Genomic DNA, 21,594 nt, shown 5'->3' on the forward strand with positions numbered 1-21,594 from the left:
GTTATTATTCATAAAGGATATGTAATACATTACACTATATAAAATGGGTAAATGTCTCCATCTTCTGGCAGAAAATTTTTCTATCTGATGCGTGGCCACACTATCGCCAGAGTTACATGGACCATCACACCTATATGAGCATGTTGGACATCTTAGTCCAAAATGAGTGTAATAATATGGAGCAGCTATAACAGCTTGCACTGAAGTAACTCAAGGTCTTTACCTTGCTTTGTGCACAGAGGCACAATTGTTGCCACAAAGTTGTAAGCGTACAATTGTCTCAAATGTTGTATGCTTCAGCATTAACGTTACCCTTTACATCAAGCCTTTACCATTATCGTTCTGCTACTTCTCTTCACTCTTGGCTTTATAGAGCCTCCATCAGACAGAGTGGAGCATGATTCATTACTCCAGAGAACATGTTTTCACTGCTCCAGTATCTGGTAGCGACATGCTTGGCATCCGATTGGAACGATGCGGTGAAGTCAGTACTTGGCGGCCCTGCTCTGTGGGTTTGTGTGGTCTACTGCTCCACAGCAGAGCTGTTGTTGCTAGACAATTCCATTTTACAGTAATACCACTTACAGTTGACTGTGTCAGGCCTCGTAGTGTGAAGGTTTCACAAACTGACATGTGGCAAAAGTGATATTTTCTAAGTGTCACATTTAAATTCATTTAAATTTAAATTGGTGCACCCCGTTATACTGTGTGTTTGTCCATGGAGATTGTAATGGCTGTGGGCTTGAATTTTAATTGCCGGTTAGCAGTGAGAATGGCTGAGACACCAGAACTCAGTATTTAGGAGAAGTGTCCATATACCTAGAGATAATTATGACTACTCGAAAGATAGGTGATGCAGAAAGCTAAATCCACTGAAAAGTGAATTACGCTGTTCTTCTTGTAGTCATCTATAACCTTTTGCTGTTTCACTTCAAAATTTCATTGCAGTGTCATTTGTCTAGTGCAATTTTTGTTTTATAGATTTCTTGCTCATTGGCATAATCACTGAGATATGATAAAATATAGAAGTTTTGCTTTTAAATCTTTGATTTTGGGGAGGAGGGGACAGAAATAAGGTTTAAAGTGTGGTATGAACATTACATTATAATTGCAAATTATGTTGGGAAGAGCACATTGTATAGCATAGTTCTCTTGTAGATTAAGAGTAAGTACGTATAACCAAGAAGTTCCTTATCAGTAAAGTAATGTGCCTTGTCAGATGTTTACTCTTTGACTAGACTAAATTAGGTTTACCATATTAAATATGCACAGCAGAGAATGGATACATTACAGGGAGATATTGACAGCAATATATAAAACCAATTCTTGCTGAACTATTGACAACAGTTCATTCTGATTTAATTATTTAAACATGATTAATATTTAGACATTCACTGTACATCACACAATTCCGTGTAGAAATCTGAGCTTTGTGTGTTTTAAGGTAACTGGTGCTCTGTTCCTATCTTTAAATAATGTACAAGCCAAATGCAATCACATGATATAGAGTTTTACAAATTAAATTGTATATAACACAAATACAAAGACTGTGCGTGTCTAGCTTTTATCCCCTTTGAACATTTAAAAAAATATCAACACTATCACGGGACCAAGTAAACTAGTGAGGAGTCAGGTGAGTAGAATCTGGTCATGGGCTGAACACTTGGCAAACATTACGCCAACAGTAAAAAGAAAGCAATTATGTCAGTAGATTTTATATATGTATAAAATATTGTGATGAAGCAGACACAGGCACTGTATGGATAACTACTGACAGGGTAACTACGGAGACCAATAAAGCAGGACCAGATGCAAAAATGAGAAACCAGGCAGGCAGGGGTCAATGGGTACAGTCAGTGGGTATGGTAAAACTCCACAAAAAACAAGACAGGCACGTTCAAGGTTGAGACACGTTTCTGAAGGTTCCAGGTTCCCATCAACGTGTTGATGCGTGTTGCAGCACTGTGCTTCTTCTTAACCAGCAATGAAAGAAGGCTACTAGGAGATAGTCCATAAAAATAACAATCGCGTTCAACGCTGCTAGCGTTTTGGGTGATAGCTTAGCTTCAGAACTGGGTTACACTGCTTCTCTTATTAATGGCTGTGAACCACTGCGATTGATCATTGCGTCATTTTATGAGCTGCCAGGCCTGTCTGTCTGTAAATGTGTGTAGTACTATGCCTGGACACAGTCTCTAGAGGGGATCCAACACTATGATGTCTCATCGGTTTGTCTAAACTATATGTGTTATGGTTAGAGAGAGAAACCAACACAGAAGGGTGAAGACGGACTTTACCTGTTACACCTAATATTATGGAAGCATTTTATATATTTATGTATTTCTGATGACTGTTACTTAGGTTTACATATCATTTCATGTTCTAGCAGTCAAACCTGCTCTTTTTCCAGTTCTGCAGTGAAGTGGAAGTTCTGTGCACTTTGGAGCAAGTTTGGAAACCACCTGATCAGAGCACGTTCTCTCTCGACAATGTACATGTACACAGATAGGACTTTGGTAAAGACTGAAGGTTTAGTCAGGGCCTTTAGTCCCTACACACTCCTCTCTCATAAACACACAATTACACATGCATGTCTCTGATGTGTGTTTTATAGTTGATCTACTTTGCATACACAGTGTGATTTTGTTTGGGTTGTTTTTGTTTTGGTATCTCTTCCTCTTTTGGTGTTTGTGAAGGCATTTCTTCTGGCTCTAAATGTCACTAGACAGGTGACGTGTTCTCCTACATTCTCAGGTTTCATGGGAAATAGACCTCCTGGAACCTAAAAAAGGACTTGGAGCAAAAGCAAGCTGCCCTGTGTGTAGCTTTTTTACATTTTTAAATTTATTTTATTTTATTTTTTTATTTTTTGCGGAGTGGGGGGAGTGAAAACATAGTGCTATCAGACAGTTTGTATTCAATACCTTTGCCCAGGTTTCTATATATTTCAAATCCAGGCTATTTTACCATTGCCTTAATAGTACTGATCGAACCAGACAAGGCTTTAGTAAAAGGAAGCTTAGACAAGACTAACACATGACTCAGAGGAGTCTGGGTTCCCCTTTTTGAAGCTTTGGCCCCTTACCATATTTCATCCACATACCTTCTCAGGGAGATTCTTCTGGCTTCAGATGTTGAATGCACTTCTGACCATCAGTCTCGAGGAATGTTTGTGTTACATAGTCCCAACTAAAAACAGGGCACAGAAAAACACATCCATCCACAGAAGACAAACATCACAAAATAACAAAATGATCAACCTGGAAAGCTTGTAAAACTCTCAGTTAGTGCTGGCATTTACAGGTTATGGATAAACTTTCCTATGAAATTCTGTTTAGTATGAATGAAGAATAAACCCACAAAAGCATAGATGGTCTTTGATTTACTGTTTTTGCCAACAAAGATGCAATTTCTTAGTATAATTATGAGTAGATAAATCAAATGTGTAAACATTTGTTTGAATTTGATCCAGATTACACTTCTCATAGTGCTTTGCCTAAATGGCACCATAACAATCAATCACATATTAGGCATCGTTCTTTATCCGTCGACAAGCTCTATCAAAGTGCTCTCAAAGTGCTCTCTTTAATGGGTAATCTCAGGGAAAGGTGAACGAACAGAACAGCAGACCGTATTTTGACCATATTGCAGTGAATGTCAAACCTGAATGTCAAAACTGAATGTCAAAGGACATACTGCTACACTAAAACGACCGAAATATATTATTTTGCCTCGCGAGTATTTGTTTATTTCACAAACTGCGGAACTCAGGATTTTGGCCGTGCGGACAGCAGACCGAAAGCCGGGCGTCTTCCTTTGTGCAGGAGTGTGGTTTGTGTCCACGGCTGTCACGGGTGGGACGGGCTTCCACGGGCTCCCACGGCGCCACTCCACGCAACCCAACCCGCGCAAGCCTAACGCGGTCCACACAGACGGAGTAGCGCCCGGAGCGTGGGCATGACATGCAAACGGGACTGTTATATAATGCCGTTCAGACCAGCGGTCACCTCGGATGGGGCACCGTCGCTATGAGTTCGCCCTGTAACGCCGCTTGTTTCCCCCGAGTCCGACGGGTGGCTATTTTCGGCGGCACGCACGGGAACGAGATGTCCGGAATAACGCTGGTTAACATGTGGATGAAGAACGGCGCCGAGGTGCAGAGAAACGGGGTGCTAACGAAACCCTTTATAACCAACCCCGGAGCCGTTGAGAAATGCACAAGGTACATCGACACGGATTTGAATAGAGCCTTCACGCCGGAAAACCTCAGGTAAAACACGATGGCGATTGTCAGTGTCTTTATTCAGCCCGGTGCTGCTTCCTGCTGTAACCTCGTTAAATACTCGTGGCCAGCGTCGACTTGTTTTTCTGGTTTCTGGGGTTGAAAACAGCGCTCCGGTTTGCTGGCGCTGTTTATGATGAGATATGGGTGTTCTGCATTATATAGCCTTTGGTGACTTAAGAGAGGACACTTCGCAATGGGGTCAAAACTTCACCACGCTTGGAACTGAATGCAGAATTACCGAGCATGTCAAAGCATGTCCAAAGCGACAGCGCACGACAAATGCAGCTCCTGTGAGCCCACACCGACGGAATTTAAGTCGGGGAAAAAGTCAGTGAAACGCGACTCGGAGTGTTTTCGGTGACGGCAGGACTCAGTCCTGGTCTTTTAATGCATAACGTCGACGTTGTGACGGACCCGCAGCTCAGTTATTTGTGCTACTGTGGAAGTGTTATGGACTAGCTTTCCATAGGCAGCTTTTTACCGTAATGTAGCGTAAGGTTGCGTTATGTTAGCCAGTCTTACTAGTTTTCGCCCTATTGTTGTTAGGCAATGTTATACATGAGGATTTCGTCTGAAACTAAGGGAAATGGAATACCCTTTATTGAACTGAATTGAATTGAATGAATATACTTCTTTGAAGTTCTTGAAACTGAAAACCTGCCAAAGGCAGGTTATGGAGACGGAGAGGACTAATTGCTTTCTCAGTTTGACGATACTGAGGTCAAAGGGCCGACACTGTCGTGGAGATAAATACTTGAACATGGATTTCGATTGTGTTTGTCTCTGTTTCCCAGCCAAGCTCTCGGTTTGACCCAATTTAAAACAAACAATGCACACACAATTGTGTTTTGTTGTTTGACTGTAGAAGTACTTCAGGTAGCGCTTTGATGCCCCCCCCCCCCCCCCCCCATTTAAATTATGTACTCACCAATCATCTGAACTGCAGACGCTTTGAACGCAGGCATAGCTGTAAAATGAGTCTCTGTAAATGAAATGTCATTGTGCAATATAAAATAGTCTTGTGGTTCTGAAAAACAATACCTCTCTGTAGGGTATGTATGGGACAGTGTGTGCTGAAAGTTATGCTTTTGTCTTTCACATTGTGACAAAGCACCAGTGTGCTCCATCTCACTCTCTCATCCCAACAACCTGTTTATTTGTTTAAAGAAAGACATAATGCCAAATGAGCTGTTTGGAATACTGTGTTGACTCCCTAGACATTGCTCTGTACATGAAGGGTTTGCATCAGTTACTTTGCCAGACGTTTGTCTGTCATTGTCTGTGTGTTTATTAGTTATTGCACAGCCGCTTTTATTAAGGTTTTCATCCAGTGCACACTAAAACAGGAGCTCCGTTTAAGAAAAGTAAACTCTTATCTTAAATATTGTTTCTCATGGGTGGTCCAGCACTTTGTTGCATTACCCAGTAAGGTATTAACTAAAGCTGTTACACATTAAATATGTTGCTTGATGGTTGTCATAGAAACCGGTCAAATGACATGGTCACATTGACCTTTCCCCACTCTGTCATGTATTTGTGGCATCTTTATAATCTGAATGGAGGTATATGAATGTGTGTGTGTGTGTGTGTGTGTGCGTGTACGTATGTGCTCAATCTTAAAAAATAATAATAAATAAATAAATAAGATAAACAGATTAGCATCACCGTATAAATTTATTAGGACTTCTTAGGACCAGAATGGAAAGTCTGAACACAGCTCATTTAGATTAAGCACTGAAAAAAGGAGATCTCCTTACTTACCCTGTGTTTATTGCCAGCCTTTCATCTGTCAGACCAATCTCTCCCCAGCACCCCCAGTGGGGACGGGCTACCATACGAAGTCCAGAGGGCCAAGGAAATTAATCAGCTGTTTGGGCCCAAGGGTAGCCCCGATGCTTATGACGTCATCTTCGACCTCCACAACACCACATCCAACATGGGCTCCACCCTGATCTTGGAGAGCTCCACAGACCACTTCAACCTTCAGATGGTTCATTACATCAAAGTAAGGAATGTGCTTTTTTTTTTTTTTTTAAATGGAGAAAAACAGAGTGGATGGAATTAGTTTGAATCCCATATAAGCAAGTGAGCATGTCAGATTAAGTCTGTATACTCTGGCTTCACACTGAACAGTAAAGCAGTGTTAAATGTGGCCTTTGAGCCTGTCTGTTATGGTAGGGCGATCAAAACTGGCTGCTGTATTAACATGATGCAGCTCAGGTACAAGGGAGGGCCATGTAACTGGAGCAGTCTCTCAGTGAGACAGGGCACCCTTAGGATCCTCACAAAAACAATAGTAGCATCCACTAACAAATATTATAGACTGCGATTCATGTGCCATTACAATCATGGCACCACTTTGTAGCTACAAAATATTTTCTTCTATAATAGGCCATAACAGAAAATGATTTACACCATAGCATTTTGATGATCGTCTTAATAAGCGTCGATGATCATCGTTTGAATGCAAGGCTATCAACAGAACGCAAGGCTTTTCCTCCCATTGCGATGATGCGAAGGCCATGCGCTCACACACAGTTCATTTGAGGTGTTGCAAAGGTCAGTGTTCCCTGAGCACCGTCGGCTAACTGGGTCTCTTGCATCTAGAAAGCTGCGGCCCCTGAGAGCTGCGCGGTGCTGCTGAACGAGCACCCCCAGCTCAGGTATGCCACCACACGCTCGGTGTCCACGCACCCTGTAGGTGAGTGCAAAGTCTCACCACATTCAGATGTTCGAGATTTCCTTTTAATGCAGCACCCAGACCTGGCCGCTCTGTCTAGTTAACCTCTAGGAATTTCCCTCTGGAAAAGATTGTCCAAGCTTTTTAAAGATTGTCAGTGTTGCCAAAGCATGTGTGCTTGTTTATCCTCTTAGCCTGCATGGCAGACGATTCCGTGAGGAAGTTGAACTGTCATGCCGTTGAGTAATTTTGGAAAGTGCAGGCGTTTCTGAATGCTCGGGGTTGTGTTTTTCAGGTCTTGAAGTGGGTCCCCAGCCTCAAGGAGTTTTGAGAAGCAATATTTTCGAGTCCATGCGTATGATAGTGAAGCACGCACTGGACTTCATTGAGCTGTTCAACAGCGGTAAGGCTAATGAAAAGCTCCATGGAGATTAACATGCAAGTTAACCGGTGACCTGTTGTTATTTTGGAGGTTTACTAGAGATTTGACCAGGCCTCGTTCCTGATTTACAGAAATCACAGAAATCGAGCAACATACTGCAGATCTTTTAAGCATCTGTGCATCCACTCAGTATGTTAGTCACGACACGATGTTGCTTTTCGGAAACTTTCCTATTACACGGGCCAAGTCTTTTAGAAAGCAGTGCGCCCTACTCCTTTATTGACCTGTCGTAAGCTGCGTCATTCCCACTACAGCGAGTGACGTTGTTCAGACTCAGTCCACCTGCCGCGCTCCTTTTCCAGTGTGAACCTCAGAGGCTGTACACATATGGCTACGGGTTTTAAGGACAATGTGTTCTCTGCAGGCTTCCCTTTTCATTTCAGCCTGAATGTACGCTCGCATGGGCTCATTGCAAAGGCAACCTCGGGCAATCACGTGTAGCCTGCGTCAGTGGCGTTCTGCCCTCTCGCCCACCTGCACGCAAGCGCGCGACTGTCGACTGTTGACTGCAAGCGCGCGACTGTCAACTGTTGCCACTGTGTGCGTTCTCCATTTGTCCGGCGTCTGACCTCTCTGTGTGCGGGTTCAGGTTTTTGACTGCGGTGTTTGCTTTGAAGGGGTGGAGTTCCCAACATGCACGGTGGAGGCGTTCAGGGTGCACGAGAGCGTGGATTACCCCCGAGACACCAACGGCAACATCACAGCGATGGTGCATCCTCGCCTACAGGTATCAACGCTACCAAACTGACCTGACAGGATATGTGTGCGGTCTGATGCCAACAGACAGCCATATACTTGACGAAAAGAATATATCAGTATAGACGCATGTTACTCTTGTGAGTTGGAGAGCGAGATGGTGCACACAGTTACCCAGTGCATCTCTATAAAAAATAATAAACTTTGGGATGCCCTGAACATAATCTATAAATGTTTCACCTGTTGAAAACATAATAAACATGCCACTTGCATATTTGAGTATGCTCCTGGGTCTCTTGCTCCTTTACATTGTGCGACTCCCTCCATATCTGCGCTGACTCTCAGGTTTCTGCCATCGGCGTTGCGCCAAATTCTGAGGCCCCACCACAAGACGAAGGGTAGAGGCCCATTTCTTTAATGTTATGACCTCCCCTCTGCTCAAGGCTCCGCCCCGCTGTGTGTACTGCGTGTAAAACTCACATTCTCGCTCTCTTCTCCTGTTTCCTTCTCTTCTTTCTGCCTTCCTGTCTCGCTCATGATCTCACTCCCTCTCACGCTCTCCCTCCTTTTCTCTCGCTCCCTCAATCTCTCTCTTTTCACCTCTCACTCCTCTAACCCCCCCCCCCCCCCCCCCCCCCCCCCCCCCCCCGTAGGACTGTGACTGGGAACCTCTGAATCCAGGCGACCCCATGTTCCAGACCTTTGACGGCTGGAGCATCCCGTACGCCGGCGACGGCCCCGTGTACCCCGCGTTCATTAACGAGGCTGCCTACTATGAGAAGCAGCAGGCGTTCGTTGCCACCCGCAGGGAGACGCTGGCAGCCGCTGCCATACGAAAAGCCTCCGAATAGCCGAGGCAGCCTCCTCCGCCTCGACCTCTGACCCGCCCTCTTACACCGCACTTAGTGAATGGTCTGGCGCTTTCACGAGGTTTCACTAAACTTTCATTGTCACACAGGTTTTACTCCGATTATGTAAAGCGCACTGTCCACATAAAGGAAACAGGAATGATTATTTCTCACTAATGTAAAATATTATTCAGTCTGATTATTGTTTATTAAACTAAAGCTTAATCTTTTTGCAATACAAAGAAACTTCCAATATTTTTATATGTGTTTTTAAAGTTTGTTTAATAGCTAACATAGTTTTGTATCTGACTGCAGTTCTAGTTTATTTTTATGAATAATGAATTACTTTCTGGAATATGTTCATACTAGAACACATTCACAAAGACTTTTAGGACTCAACAATGCATGCACATTTCAAGGCTATTTTCTTGTATTTTTCATTTACTTAACCTCAGGAACACAGGAAACTGTAGCAGTATCATAACACCGCCTGGCTTGGTTTTGGAGGCCATTGTAATTTCTGGTCTTCTGCCGACTCCAGACTAGACGTTTCCCTTCTGGAGGAGCTTGCGAGAGTAAAAGATTAGAATGATTCCCTGCTTCAGGTTTTCATTGACCTTGCGTTCTTTTCAGAGGCCATAGCTGAACTTCGAGACGCCCTCTGGTTCGGTATACACTTACATATCAACCTGAAATAGCCTTAATCGAGCACCAGACAACCTCCTAACACTCTGACTGATGTATGTTAAGAAATACCTAAGCAAACTGTGTATGTACTGTGGGTTTCTGTACTGTGGTCCTGGGTGTTGTACATTCATTTGTATAGCGATAAGAAGGTCCACGTGTGATGTAGTCTCGGTCGGTTAAGTCCATCGTGTCTGCGTTCTTCGACGTTTGCACATGCAAGTGCAGCTATGTGGTTAGTGTCCGTAGCCCATGTGTAGTTTGATGACTGACTAACCTGGTGCACGTTTCCCTATTCTAGAGTCCACTGGTGCTATCTTGCCATTTGCGTTAAGAATAGTGGGTGAATGGAACAGACAGAACAGACGCTCCACGCATCATAACGTGATTGTGTTATTGTGATGTTAATATGTAGTGCAGCTGACTTGACATAAATTATGTTTGTGTAAATTATGAGGAATTGTGTAATTTGTCCACTGATTTTGTAAAGACATAAACAACATTGGTGTACAATGTTTTGTTCTTAAAGAGTTTCATTTAATGGTTGTAGATGATCATACTGACCTATGCAAAAAATATTATATTCTCATTAAAGTTGAACGTATTGTCTTTTGCTTGGTAGAATATAAATTTAGTACTTAGCAATCATAGACAATCAAGTTAAAATATGTTAAATGTGAAATATGTGTAATGTATTCATTTAAAATTAGATTATTTTATATTTGTAATATATATAAGATTATATATAAGATTATTAATCCAGCCTTTATTACATCGATTCATGATGAGTAGATCATTTGTAATAAACTTGTATCGGTTGATGTCTGCATCAGGTTGTGTTTTGAATTTGCTTCTTGAACTAAGAATTGCGTACTGCTTAATTTGTATCCAAAAACCTTTATGTGCTCATTAAAAGACGTGAAACCCAGATTGTAATAGGAACCTAAAGGAGAGATCGCAAAACTGGCTGCAAGCTCCCTGTCCTTCATGTATTTTGTCTTCCTTTTTACATATTCATTTATGCTTGAAATCCACTAGAGGGCGATATTTGCCTCTAGATTACAAAAACAACCTAATTCCTATTTTTTTCCCCCCACTGTTAAAGTCCCAGGGCCCCAAAACTCGTCCTCCAGTAGAAATTCTCGCTCAGGTCTTAGCATTCCCAAGCGTGTGGGGTATAAAAGTAAAATTTCAAGTTGTCCCTAGGTATTATAAATATAAGAATCTTATTTTACTTTGGCATTTGCTTTGACCAAAGATTCTGTCTTGTTGCACACTGAACATAGTTTCTTTGGATGGTGTAGAACATCTTATTCTAAGCACAGATTGAAAGACCTCCTGTTGAATTTGTAAAGAGACCAGGCAGATGCCAGTCATCATGCTGCTGAGAGACCGAGCTACACTGCTCTTGGCTTCTGTCTGTTTCTCTCTCTCCCTCCCTCCTTCTCTGCACTCTTTTAAGGAGTGTCATTTAAAGAGGTTCTTTGTTGCATATGAAACCTTTATCCTGCAGATGACTCTGTCTGAACTGAGAGAAAGTGTCTTTTCTGGTCCTCTGCCCCTGTGATCAGACTCAAGACAGAGAATTAGGACATCACTCCGACAGCGTTGGCATCGTATGGGACTTTGTCAGAGCCTTTTTGTGACTGTCATTTGGTTTTTCACAGCAATTTTTCTACATTTGTTTTTCTCCCACACACACATGTATGTATGCATAGAGAAAGAAAGTTATAGTAAACATTTCAGTGTCAAACATTTCAGGTTTCCAGAGAAACAGGATGTTTTGGTTGGAGGTCCTTCTTCAGCTGAAAGGAAAGGACATAGGAATGTCATTCAGGCTGGAACTGTGTTCAGCTGACTGCTTAAAAAGGAAAAGTGATCCGGACTGAGGGGGAATTTCCACAAAGCCATGTATCACAGCTGGAGCACAGATACGCCTACGTGGACACTCCATTCAAAGACAGACACACCTAAACACCTCCACAGGGTAAGGCAGGTCGCCGAGAGCCAGGTAAATAGGAATAATGATCAAAGCCATAATCACGTATGCCTTGCCAGTCATCAGATTCACAACCGGCACAATAAGATGATAAAAAGAAGAACTGGAAGCTGGCAACACTGACAACGATACAGGAGGCATTCAACCCAAGAGCTAAATCCAAAGACTGTACGTCAGCCGGAAAAGGGCGGAAAAGTGTGGAAGGTCCTGCAAAGTGTAATAGACAAGAAAGATCCGTGAATGAATCCAAAAAATGGCCCCCAACAATGACCTGATGAGGGAGTGTCTCAGTCAAATGGGAGACCTGGTCACCATGGAAACAGAGGAGGTGCCATGGCAGTATAAGCCCCTCAATAAAATATAAGCAGACAGACAACAGAGATGCATGATATGAGACAATTCTACCAATGGATGGAAAAGGCAGGACTGAAGGATAGAAAACGGGCACCAACCATGGCTGAGCACTGAGCACTAGGTCAGGTGAACTAAGGATGTGGTATACTAGACAAGACCAAAGTTGCAGACTGTGCAAAGGAGCCTCTGGGATAATCCAGCACCTACTAGCAGGATGCAAGACGCTGGCAAGGAAAGACACCATTAATTGGCAGGGATTGTATACAGGGACATATGCAAGATAAAGGAGTGGCAATATCAGTCTCAGTCCAGAAGAGCGATATCCTAAGAACAGCAAACATACTGCCTATATGATCTGCCCACTGGAAGAGTGAGCTGGAATAAATAAATAAAAAAAATAAAATAAGCATATTATATTTATTCCAGCTCACTCACTCATTATATATATATATATATATATATATATATATATATATATATATATATATATATATATATATATATATAAATCGTTTGAATTGAACATTAATGAAAATCAACAATTTCTATCCTTCGCATGTCTAATTTTTCTGACGTGCCAAACTGATCCACCACTGACAGCAAAGCTGCAGAGTCGAGCATGTCTTTAGTGGAATGATCTCTTCGTACTGGGCCGGTGTCCAGAAAGGCACTTGTGGAGATCCGGGGCGCAGCTACACGTTTCCTGTAACTGATACTCAACTAGCTTTTCCTCTGCATAACTGACATGGCTAATAAAGCAATAAGATTACTGGAAGACTCTGTATCACTTTAGCTGCAGCCCAGGTCCTGGTTTGGGCATTGTGAGGCGTATCAAATACGAGGTGATCTAATATGGGCTTTGGTTTTTCTACTCCACCTCTGTGTTGTCCCGCTACCGGGAGCGACGCGGAGCAAACACTCTCCTCCGTTTTCTGACAGCAGACGCTCGGTTTCGTTACTGGTGTTCGTCTGTAAAGAGTCACACATTGCCAGGTATTACGTGTAAACGTTGCGCCCGATCTACGTGTCCTCTGCTTCGGGGTTCACTTGGCAAGCCAGCGGGGCGTCTGGGATGGAAGGCAGAGCAGCGCTGGAACAAGCTCCGCTTTCTTGTGCAGTTCCGCCCCCAACTCGTTTTTCCAACTCGGAATCTTGCTGCATTTTTTCTTCTTTTAAAGTTTCAATGACACACCCACACACACACTCTCTCACTCACTCACTCACTCTCTCTCTCTCTCTCTCTCTCTCTCTCTCTCTCTCTCTCTCTCTCTCTCTCTCTCTCTCTCTCTCACTTTGTCTGTCTCTGTCTATCATCCTTGTATTGACAGTAGACTGTTGGAAAAGACACTCCACTGTCTCATCTCCTGTCTGGTGTCAGATACTCCGCCGCACAGACAGCCACAGGCTGAACACAGAACAACTCCAAATGGTTATGAAAACTCATGAAATATTCAGTGAGATGTAAGAACAAACTATTGTTGCACTAAGCAGTTGTCGACAAACTTCCATTTTTTGCCTCTTAAAACCTGACTCCGCAAAATGCTTTAATCAGCTATGGGCATCAGTGGTTGTGCATGCATGTAGAAGAACGATGAGAGTTACCGAGAGTCCGACGTCTCTGGCAGCGTAGCTTTGGGTCGTCTGCAGGGGGCACATCTCTGTAACCTCTCCTGCTCTGCTCCGAGGCTATCAGTGTAAATATCGCTCATCTTTAGTTTCCTCATAGCCACTGGAGCTTAGCCATCCAACCTCTCCACTGACACCACAATGCCCATATCACATTTGGCTGCTGGTTTCATGGTTAAACTATTTACAGAGAGGGTGAGAAGTGAAATATGAATTAAGCATAAATGCATGATTATTCCTGATAAAAACAAACAAACAAACAAACAAATGGCACAACGAGTTAGAATTAAATAAGGTTGATAGTCCATATTTTCCTCTACAAGTTTCCTAACGAACACGTTAATTAAGACATTAATAGTCTATTACACTATTAGTAGCAATTATATATCTCATGGATGTGACTATTGTTTATGTAAATTAACTTATTGGTAGTTCTAATCTATGTAGTGTTTTGGCGAATGAGCTGTATTCTGCAAAGATGTCAACAGGTGGAGACCCACACAAAAACTTTCTTTCAGAACCTCAACTTGTTGAATAGATCAACGCCCATAATAAAGTTATACACAGAACAGCGGCCTCTGATTGGTTCCGAGCGAGCTGACGCCGGCGCTTCCCAGAGCGGCGGAAGCCGAAAGGTTTTTTTTTGTTTCCAGCTGTAAACTGATCTCTGGTGTGTGGAGGTGTTCGTGAAGCAGTCTGGAAGCATGGGTAAAGCTTGAAACAGAGGGAAAATGAGCACAGGTCTAGTAAAAACAATTTAATGTGGGCTGTGCGGTGCCGTCGGTCTCGCTGAGTGTAACATTTTCGGAGACTTTTGTAACTGCGGCGAACTGCTTTGGCGTTTCCCTTAAAAATGTGGGAACAGGAGGAATTTGCGAAACACTGGAGGAATGAATTTCCTGACGGCGACGTGCCCAGGATGAATCTGAACTCCGTGGAGGATATCGAGAGAGAACTGGAGAAATGTAAAGCAAGCATGAAGTTGCTCCAGCGAGCGCTGTCGGAGGAGAAGTTCAAGGTGATTTACCTGCAGACCACCATTGCGCAGAAGAAGAAGAGTTATGACACAGAAAGGTGGGGGGGTAAGGAGGGCAATCAACCGGAGGCCGACGTCGCTGCCCCGAAACCCGATTCTGCAGAACCCCCCTCCGCGCACGAACGATTCGTTAGAGAGAGCACACGGGTGCCCACCAGAATCAAACTGCATGGTATTGGAAGTAAAGGCAGCGAGGATTTGATAAGCGTCGCGCCCAATCCGCGAGACCTGACCCGGGGCAGTAAAACGGGCAAACCGATACTCGCGCCTCCTCCCAAGAAGCCTGGCGCCGCGCAAGAGAGCTCGGCAGGTCCCGGCCTCCCGCGACTGGACGGCGGCGGCGGCGACCACCGGGTTGCGCGCAGGGAGGGCGCAAAGGAGCAGGACACGGCGGAGCACGACAGCGACCGAGAGTACGAGGACGTGGAGCTCAACGAGAGTTTCGTCCAGAGGAACCTGCTTAACCCCAGGGCGGCCGTGCGGGAAAACCGGAAGGTCAGCCTGGGCCGGGACGCGTTCCGACCTTTGCGCGGCAGCAGGGATTTGGACTTCGTCGACGATGGGAGGCTGTCCCCCTACACGGCGTACCGCTCCTCCGTCGGTTCGGGGCGCAGCACCCCTGACCGACGCAGCGACGGTTACCCGAGCTCCGACCATGAGGACTCCTCTTCAGCAGGTAGGAAAGGAGCTTTCAGTGGCCAGGAGTCCCCAGCTCATGTCGCTCGCGTATCCATTTATCTCCGGTGTTTGCATAATCCTCAGGTTTCCAAAGTGCCGCTCCTTGATTTTTTTTTTCTCCCCATCTGATGGCGTTCTCGACGTGATTTGTTACACGTAATTACGCAGAATTAGCCTGCCGTACAAGAACGAGAAGCCGCAAGCTGCGTTGTTTTGGTGTTTATATGCCAGCCTGGTGCGCAAACAGAAGGTTAGTTGATAAAATCGCTGGTTTGGAGCCCGCTATCCAGATGCCAGGGGAATGCATTCTTAAATGTCTGCTGAATGCACCTATCAGGAATTACCTGACAGTAGTAGAGTAGTGAACTGACTCCCCTTGTCATTATCACATTGCTAAAGGGGACTTTGGCATGACTGCTTTCCTCACTGTTCATCTTGTGAAGTGGTGATGAACAAATGTTTCCCCTCCGTGACATCTAACAACTGCTGTCAGGCAAACTTGCATCTACTTTTTAGTGGGATTATATATTTAACATTTGCAGCCTAGCAGCTGACGTTTTTCTACTATTCCACACACACAACTCGTGCGCTTGACCTCTTCGCCAAGTGTGACATATTTCAAAGTTCGATAAGAGAGCCATACACGAGATGAGGTTCATTTTTGAAACTCTGAGTGTGTGACGTCATTGCTGAAGCGAGAGGGGGCTCTGTTTGCTGGAAACTTATAGCTCTGTCAGTAAGGCAAAGAATACATGGTGCCATAGCGAACGTCCTCTCATCACGCTGTGTAGCGGGTGAGGGTGACATCTGTTATTGAGTTGAAGTATTTAAAACTGTTAATTGACACACAGCGTTTGTCCATGTAGCAGACAACCGCACTGCCTAACATTCGCTGTCTGCCAGGCAGACAAAGGCAGGATACCAGGTTAGTAGAGTGTGTGTGTGTGTGTGTGTGTGTGTGTGTGTGTGCGCCCTGGGGCGGTTATGCTCTTTGACAGTTGTTTGGACTTTGAATCTCAACTGGAGTGTGGTAATTATCATTGGTCAGAATGTGAAAGACTTTTATTTTGGATCAGGGAAAATACCTCTTCAAATGGCGATCATCAGACATAAATTTGAGCAGTTTGACAGCTTTTGATACTGAGCGAGCATTCTTGTCTGATCTTAAGTCCATCCAAATGTTTTCAAAAGTTGCAGTCCTGTGCTGGCCAGTGAGAAACGCAGTGTACCAATAAAACTGTGTCAGTGTAGAGGGTGGGAGAAGGAAGTGAAGCAAGGCACTCCTATTCCCAACTAAGTTTGTTTTATGCGAATATGCGTGCACATTCTGGAATGTGCATTACGTTGCTAGAAGTGTTAAGCCTAAAAAATGTTTAACTTGCATAACTAGTTCATGTTGACTGGAAACTTTTTTTTTTTGTGGATGTTTTTTTTTGTTTTTTTTTTTTTTAAATTTATATATATTTTTTTATTATCTGGCAGACGGCGGATGTCGCAGCATGTCATGGAACCGTTTAAAAGCCATGCCCCGCACGCGTGTCCAGCCCAAGACCAGCACATACCTCGGCCCTTTTACCGTGACTTTAAGCCCGTACCCTCACGCCGCCACCCCCACCCCCCCCACGCCGTGTGTTTTCTGCTGTCTCTGGGCGCCTGGCAAAGAAACTAAGAAATTTCAAAGAAATGCAGAAACACATGTGTGCTGAGCCAGATGCCAGGGCCTGTTTTGCATAGACAGGGAGGAAACATTTGGTGTCTCTGTAAAGTGCCGCTCCTGCCGCACTGGCCAGCGTGAATGACACTTTCGCCAGACCAGTGAGGTCAGGGCTAACGCGCATGTCCCGCCTTTTAATGTAGGCTAATCGTTGATTGGATCGGAATAGCGGTGAATCTGGAATAGAAAAACATCTGGTGCGTGCGTGCGTGCGTGCGACTTGTTAATTTTTGTGGAGTGGTAGTTGAGCGGTAGCCACGTTTTTAAACTTTACTAATTGAATAGGGCAAAGTTCAAACGAGGCCCTAAGGGATTCCAGAACAGCTGTCGAGAGTTAGATGTCACGATGACTGGTTGTTTTTTTTTCTTTTTTCCTTATATTGTCGCTTTCATTCTTGACTTCCCCAAATCTCGCCTGTCCTCACATTAGTCTCTGGGTACATTGGTCACGTGCACCCGACTTTCTCAGTCCACTGTACAGTGTACAGTGTCATGTTAAGTAAACGCTCACATGGACACAAAGCCAAGTCAGGAAATGATCCAGTCAATGGTTTGTTTCTTATCATTTTGCTTTTATTGTTCGATCTGGCATTTCTATGCTGTCGACCGCTGAATGAAATGTGTGGCGTGAGCTGGTAGGCTCAGGGCGATTTGGCCATAATGCCGGAATTCATGGAGTCTTGCCCAACCTTGTGTGTTGTCCAAAAAGGAAGGAATGTTGCCAGACTTCATTTCCTGCATCCAAACAGCTCTGAGCTGTGGCGCAGCCTGGTGCATGCGGGTTAATGAGTCATGGGCCGCTCATATTGAAACTCGATTCGTAACCACTTAAGTTTCTGCAATGTTGCCCTTTGAGAAGCATGACTGTGGGGCTAGTCCGGGTTGAATTGCGAAGCATCTGGGGTAGGCTGTTGGTTTGAACGGAATCCTTTAGTACGAGTGTTCCGAGTGGCCCGAACCACGTGAACCCGTGTTGGGTTAACTGCTTGCCTGGGTGCGTGTCACACGGCTGGAGCTTCCTACAGTCTCGACGGCGTGGAGCATGGCTTAAAATACACAAGTCAGGTCAAGGGTTTCCTGTTTGTGCCGTCCTTAGGTGGCAAAGAGCAGAGAGAGCATCCGTCCTCGGCGCTGTTAACCGAACTGAATCGTGTCGAAGCCTGGCTTCTGACTCATACCTGGAAGGAGATTCGTTTTTAGAGGCTGTAGCTACACAGAAGTCACGCTGGCCTCCACAGTGTCACAGTAACTGCACTTCCTGGGTTAATAAACCACTTCCGTTTACTTCCAACAAAATCAAACTACTTTCCACTTTCAGAGTCTTCCCAATCCCCCTTTTATAGTGTATAAATGACTACTTCAGGATGGAGAGTCTTCATCTCCCCCCCCCCCCCCTATAGTGACTTGGTAAGGAAAGTGAACTTCAGTGCAGTCCGATAGAGCACAGACGGGATCTGTTGGGATGGCAGAGTCTGGTGCCGCTCCCACTCCACCCAGTCCCGCTGTGGCACAGGGCCGGTCCCAGGTGAGCCACGCAGCCCGAGCCAGACACCTACACCGGCACCAGATATGTTCTTACCAGTTCTTTCTGATACGAAGGACGTGGACCAGGAAGAAAGAGTGTACACACACACACACACACACACACACACACACACACACACCCACACACACACACTAGTGCGGAGGCCTTATGCATGCCTTGCATGCCTAGTTCCTGTTATTTGTCAAATCTCTCCGTAAAGGAGCAGGCTTGTCCAGACTCATATGTGGAGCTTTTATCTGACAGGAGATCGTGTGTGTCACTTGTTGTTTGCAGAGCTGTGAGCTGTACGCTTGTGTTGAGCACTGGGTCCATCCTTAGAACCTGCTTAGATCTGTCTGCTGCACATTAGTGACAAATCCAAGTTAACCAAATGTGAGCCTTGGAAAGGTGCAGTGGACTCACAGTTGCAGGTCAGCTCACCTTTCCATGTTGGCCAAATTGCAGTACAGGCCTAGTCAGTCCTCTCAATCAGTGTGCGTGTGAGTGGGCAGGGTGGGGGGGGGTCTCTTATCTTCTGCTGGTGTTCCTCCTCTGGAGCTCAGATCACATGGCTGTTCCTTTCAGAGCCGTTCCTTTCAGCTGGGTTCCTCGTCTGTGTTTGTGGGATAGAGAGTGAGAGAAAGCGTGTCGGATCACGTTGCAGTAACTGCATTTGGACATATTCCAAGTAGCTTGCATTAATCTGTGTTACTGGTGTTCGGTTTTAGAATCACAAAGTTGTGTTTATGGATGTAGGACCAAAAGTAGCAGTGACGCAGAACAGCGGGGGAGCTAATGGACTGCTTCATTTCAGTTGCCTTCCAAACGTGAGCCAGCACAGCTGCAATGCATGAAGTGGCGCTAATGAACCTTACCGCGTAGACCCAGGCCGATGGTGTCCGTGCTCACTGGGCCAAAACGGGGCCAGATTCTCAGCAGAACAGAGACGCTGACTTTCTCGCCTCTGAGCACCCATCTAAGGCAATCCCCCTCACATAATTGTCTTCACTTGCATATTAAGCAACTGTGAATGTCAGCTCAGAGAGCATCTGTATTGCTCTCCCTCTCAAGGGAGTGGGTTTTGTTTTGCGTGCAGGGTATTGGGGTTTGAATGTTCGCTCATTTCCCCAATTTTGTCAAGGCTGCAGTAATTGTGAGCATGCAGATGTTCGTGTGTCTGAGCATAAAGGCTGAGATGCACAGGAAAGTCATGGTTGTCTACACCAAGCATGGTACCAATCAAGCCCCTGCAACCAAAAACCATATATCACCCAGTTCCCCTTCCTGTGCGATCAGTTATTTTAGTTTTAGATTTTGTACAAGTTTTACATTAAAATTACATCAAAATGTTAAATGTGCTTTATTTAGACTTGCCGTACTTCATTTATGTGGGCATTTAAAAATAAAACTTGCAATGATGCTTTATATTATTGTTTTTTTTATTTTGTAGAATGCGGAAGACACGGTAAAAACACGGTCTTACCATTGTCCATACCAGCTCAAAAAGCATATGCGGATGAGCAGGAGTGTTGGACCGAGTATTTGCAGAGGGACACGGTAGCAGTTACATTTCTGACGCAGCTCTGAGATGTCCCACTCAGACATTTGGACAGCTTAATAACGGCAATGACACGGGTATTCTTGAGTTATTCAAGGCTTTTTTGAAAGAGACATAGACAAAAATGGAAAAGGCGGAAAATCTCCTACCACTCTGGAAGCATGCGTGAAGAACTCCTGAGCCACGTGAAAGTCCATCTGAGTTAGAGAAAACGCTACGCCAGATATAACGTGTTGGCCGAAACGTTTGCCCATTTCTAGCCGTATTGGAAAAGCACTGGGTACTGCAGGTTTAAGCGCTTTACAGGAGACTGATATGAATAGCTGCAGTACATAACAGACGAAGCTTTTGGCTGGCCACCATGCACATGTCTCGCAGGTATTTGGTGGATGTAAATGTCTCCTGGCAGAAGGTAACTAGTCGCTTAGTTCTGTTCAGTCACTCTCTCACTTTTCTCCACCAAGGTTGTCGGACATGACTAAAGTCCTCTGTCAGAGCTATAGCAGTGTTCTGGCGAGAGCCAGAAATGAACTACGTGGAACAACAAAACGTGCAAAACTGGAATAGAGTTTCCTTGTAGCATGTGGAATTTGCTTCTTCTACAAGTGGGAGGGTAGGCACAGCACCATGAGCCCCTGAACTGTGTGTGCAGCGTCGTGAGACTGCGTGTTTATCCTCTGTGGCCAGTTTGATGCCGGTGATGCCATTGAGATGCCTGCAACAGTGTGTGGTGCTCAAAGCAGACACACCAGGCGTGAGGAGACGGAAAACAGGCGGATGAGTGACTGCACCCAGATCGGCAGCTGCCGGGCTGCACAAGGCTTTCCTACAGCTGCACTCACAGTTGCAATCGACAGGCACGCGCCAGAGTTGGACTGGGAATCCAGGGAAACGTGTGTGTGTGTGTGTGTGTGTGTGTGTGTGTGTGTGTGTGTGTGTGTGTGTGTGTGTGTGTGTTATTCGTCTGCATTAAATATGCAAAAGAAATGTCACATGGACTTGGATGAGGAGTTTGTGTTTGAACCCCTTCAGTTTAGAGAACTGGTCCGTATTAAAGTGGACAAACCCTCCTGCAACTGAAGTCCTCAAACTCAGAAGGCGAAGGAAACCCGTCGTTCTCCTGGGTGTCGACATTGTGCTGAGTCCACACTCCTCCCTGCCTCTCCTCCCGTCCAGAATGACGTCTTGAGAAACCTGGATTTTAAGGACGTTTATTGGAAACGCGGAGGTGAGCTTCACTCGTATGTTGGAACAGCACCGCAGGGCTGTCTTGTCTGCTCCGTTGTGAAATGATAACACAGTCTGGAGTTCTCTCTGCCATTTTATTATTTTACTGAATCTGCATCTAGTGATTGGCTCTGCTGGCTGTTCTCTCTGGGTTACTGTTTTGGTTTCTATCCATACAATAGTTTTGGTTAATCTGTCTGGTTTAGTCTGCAGGGAACTCTGTTGTGTTGTGTTTTATAATG

General features: G+C 44.8%; 2 protein-coding genes across 2 annotated transcripts in view; both read left to right on the plus strand.

Annotated features, from left to right (window-relative positions):
* Positions 1 to 3,603: 3,603 nt before the first annotated feature.
* Positions 3,604 to 10,464, plus strand: aspa (aspartoacylase). Its single transcript, XM_027004307.2, has 6 exons — positions 3,604 to 4,270; positions 6,095 to 6,290; positions 6,893 to 6,986; positions 7,261 to 7,368; positions 8,025 to 8,134; positions 8,757 to 10,464. Exons 1-6 carry the CDS (start codon positions 3,963 to 3,965, stop codon positions 8,952 to 8,954), a joined length of 1,014 nt encoding a protein of 337 aa, XP_026860108.2. The 5' UTR covers positions 3,604 to 3,962; the 3' UTR covers positions 8,955 to 10,464.
* A 4,003-nt stretch (positions 10,465 to 14,467) lies between these two features.
* abr (ABR activator of RhoGEF and GTPase) overlaps positions 14,468 to 21,594 on the plus strand; it is a 101,730-nt gene continuing 94,603 nt past the window's right edge. The window contains exon 1 of the mRNA XM_035527716.1: positions 14,468 to 15,326. Within this exon, the coding sequence (XP_035383609.1) occupies positions 14,468 to 15,326 (859 nt within the window). The remainder of the gene's footprint in view (positions 15,327 to 21,594) is intronic.

This window comes from Electrophorus electricus, chromosome 6, assembly GCF_013358815.1.
Source record: "Electrophorus electricus isolate fEleEle1 chromosome 6, fEleEle1.pri, whole genome shotgun sequence".
In the NCBI taxonomy this organism is placed as follows: Eukaryota; Metazoa; Chordata; class Actinopteri; order Gymnotiformes; family Gymnotidae; genus Electrophorus; species Electrophorus electricus.

Bases quoted from the DNA above. Each gene is read 5' to 3' on its own strand.
- aspa (XM_027004307.2), top strand. From the start codon at position 3,963: ATGCAAACGGGACTGTTATATAATGCCGTTCAGACCAGCGGTCACCTC. The intron at 4,271-6,094 runs GTAAAACACGAT...ATCTCTCCCCAG, and splicing joins TTCACGCCGGAAAACCTCAG to CACCCCCAGTGGGGACGGGC. The intron at 6,987-7,260 runs GTGAGTGCAAAG...TGTGTTTTTCAG, and splicing joins GGTGTCCACGCACCCTGTAG to GTCTTGAAGTGGGTCCCCAG.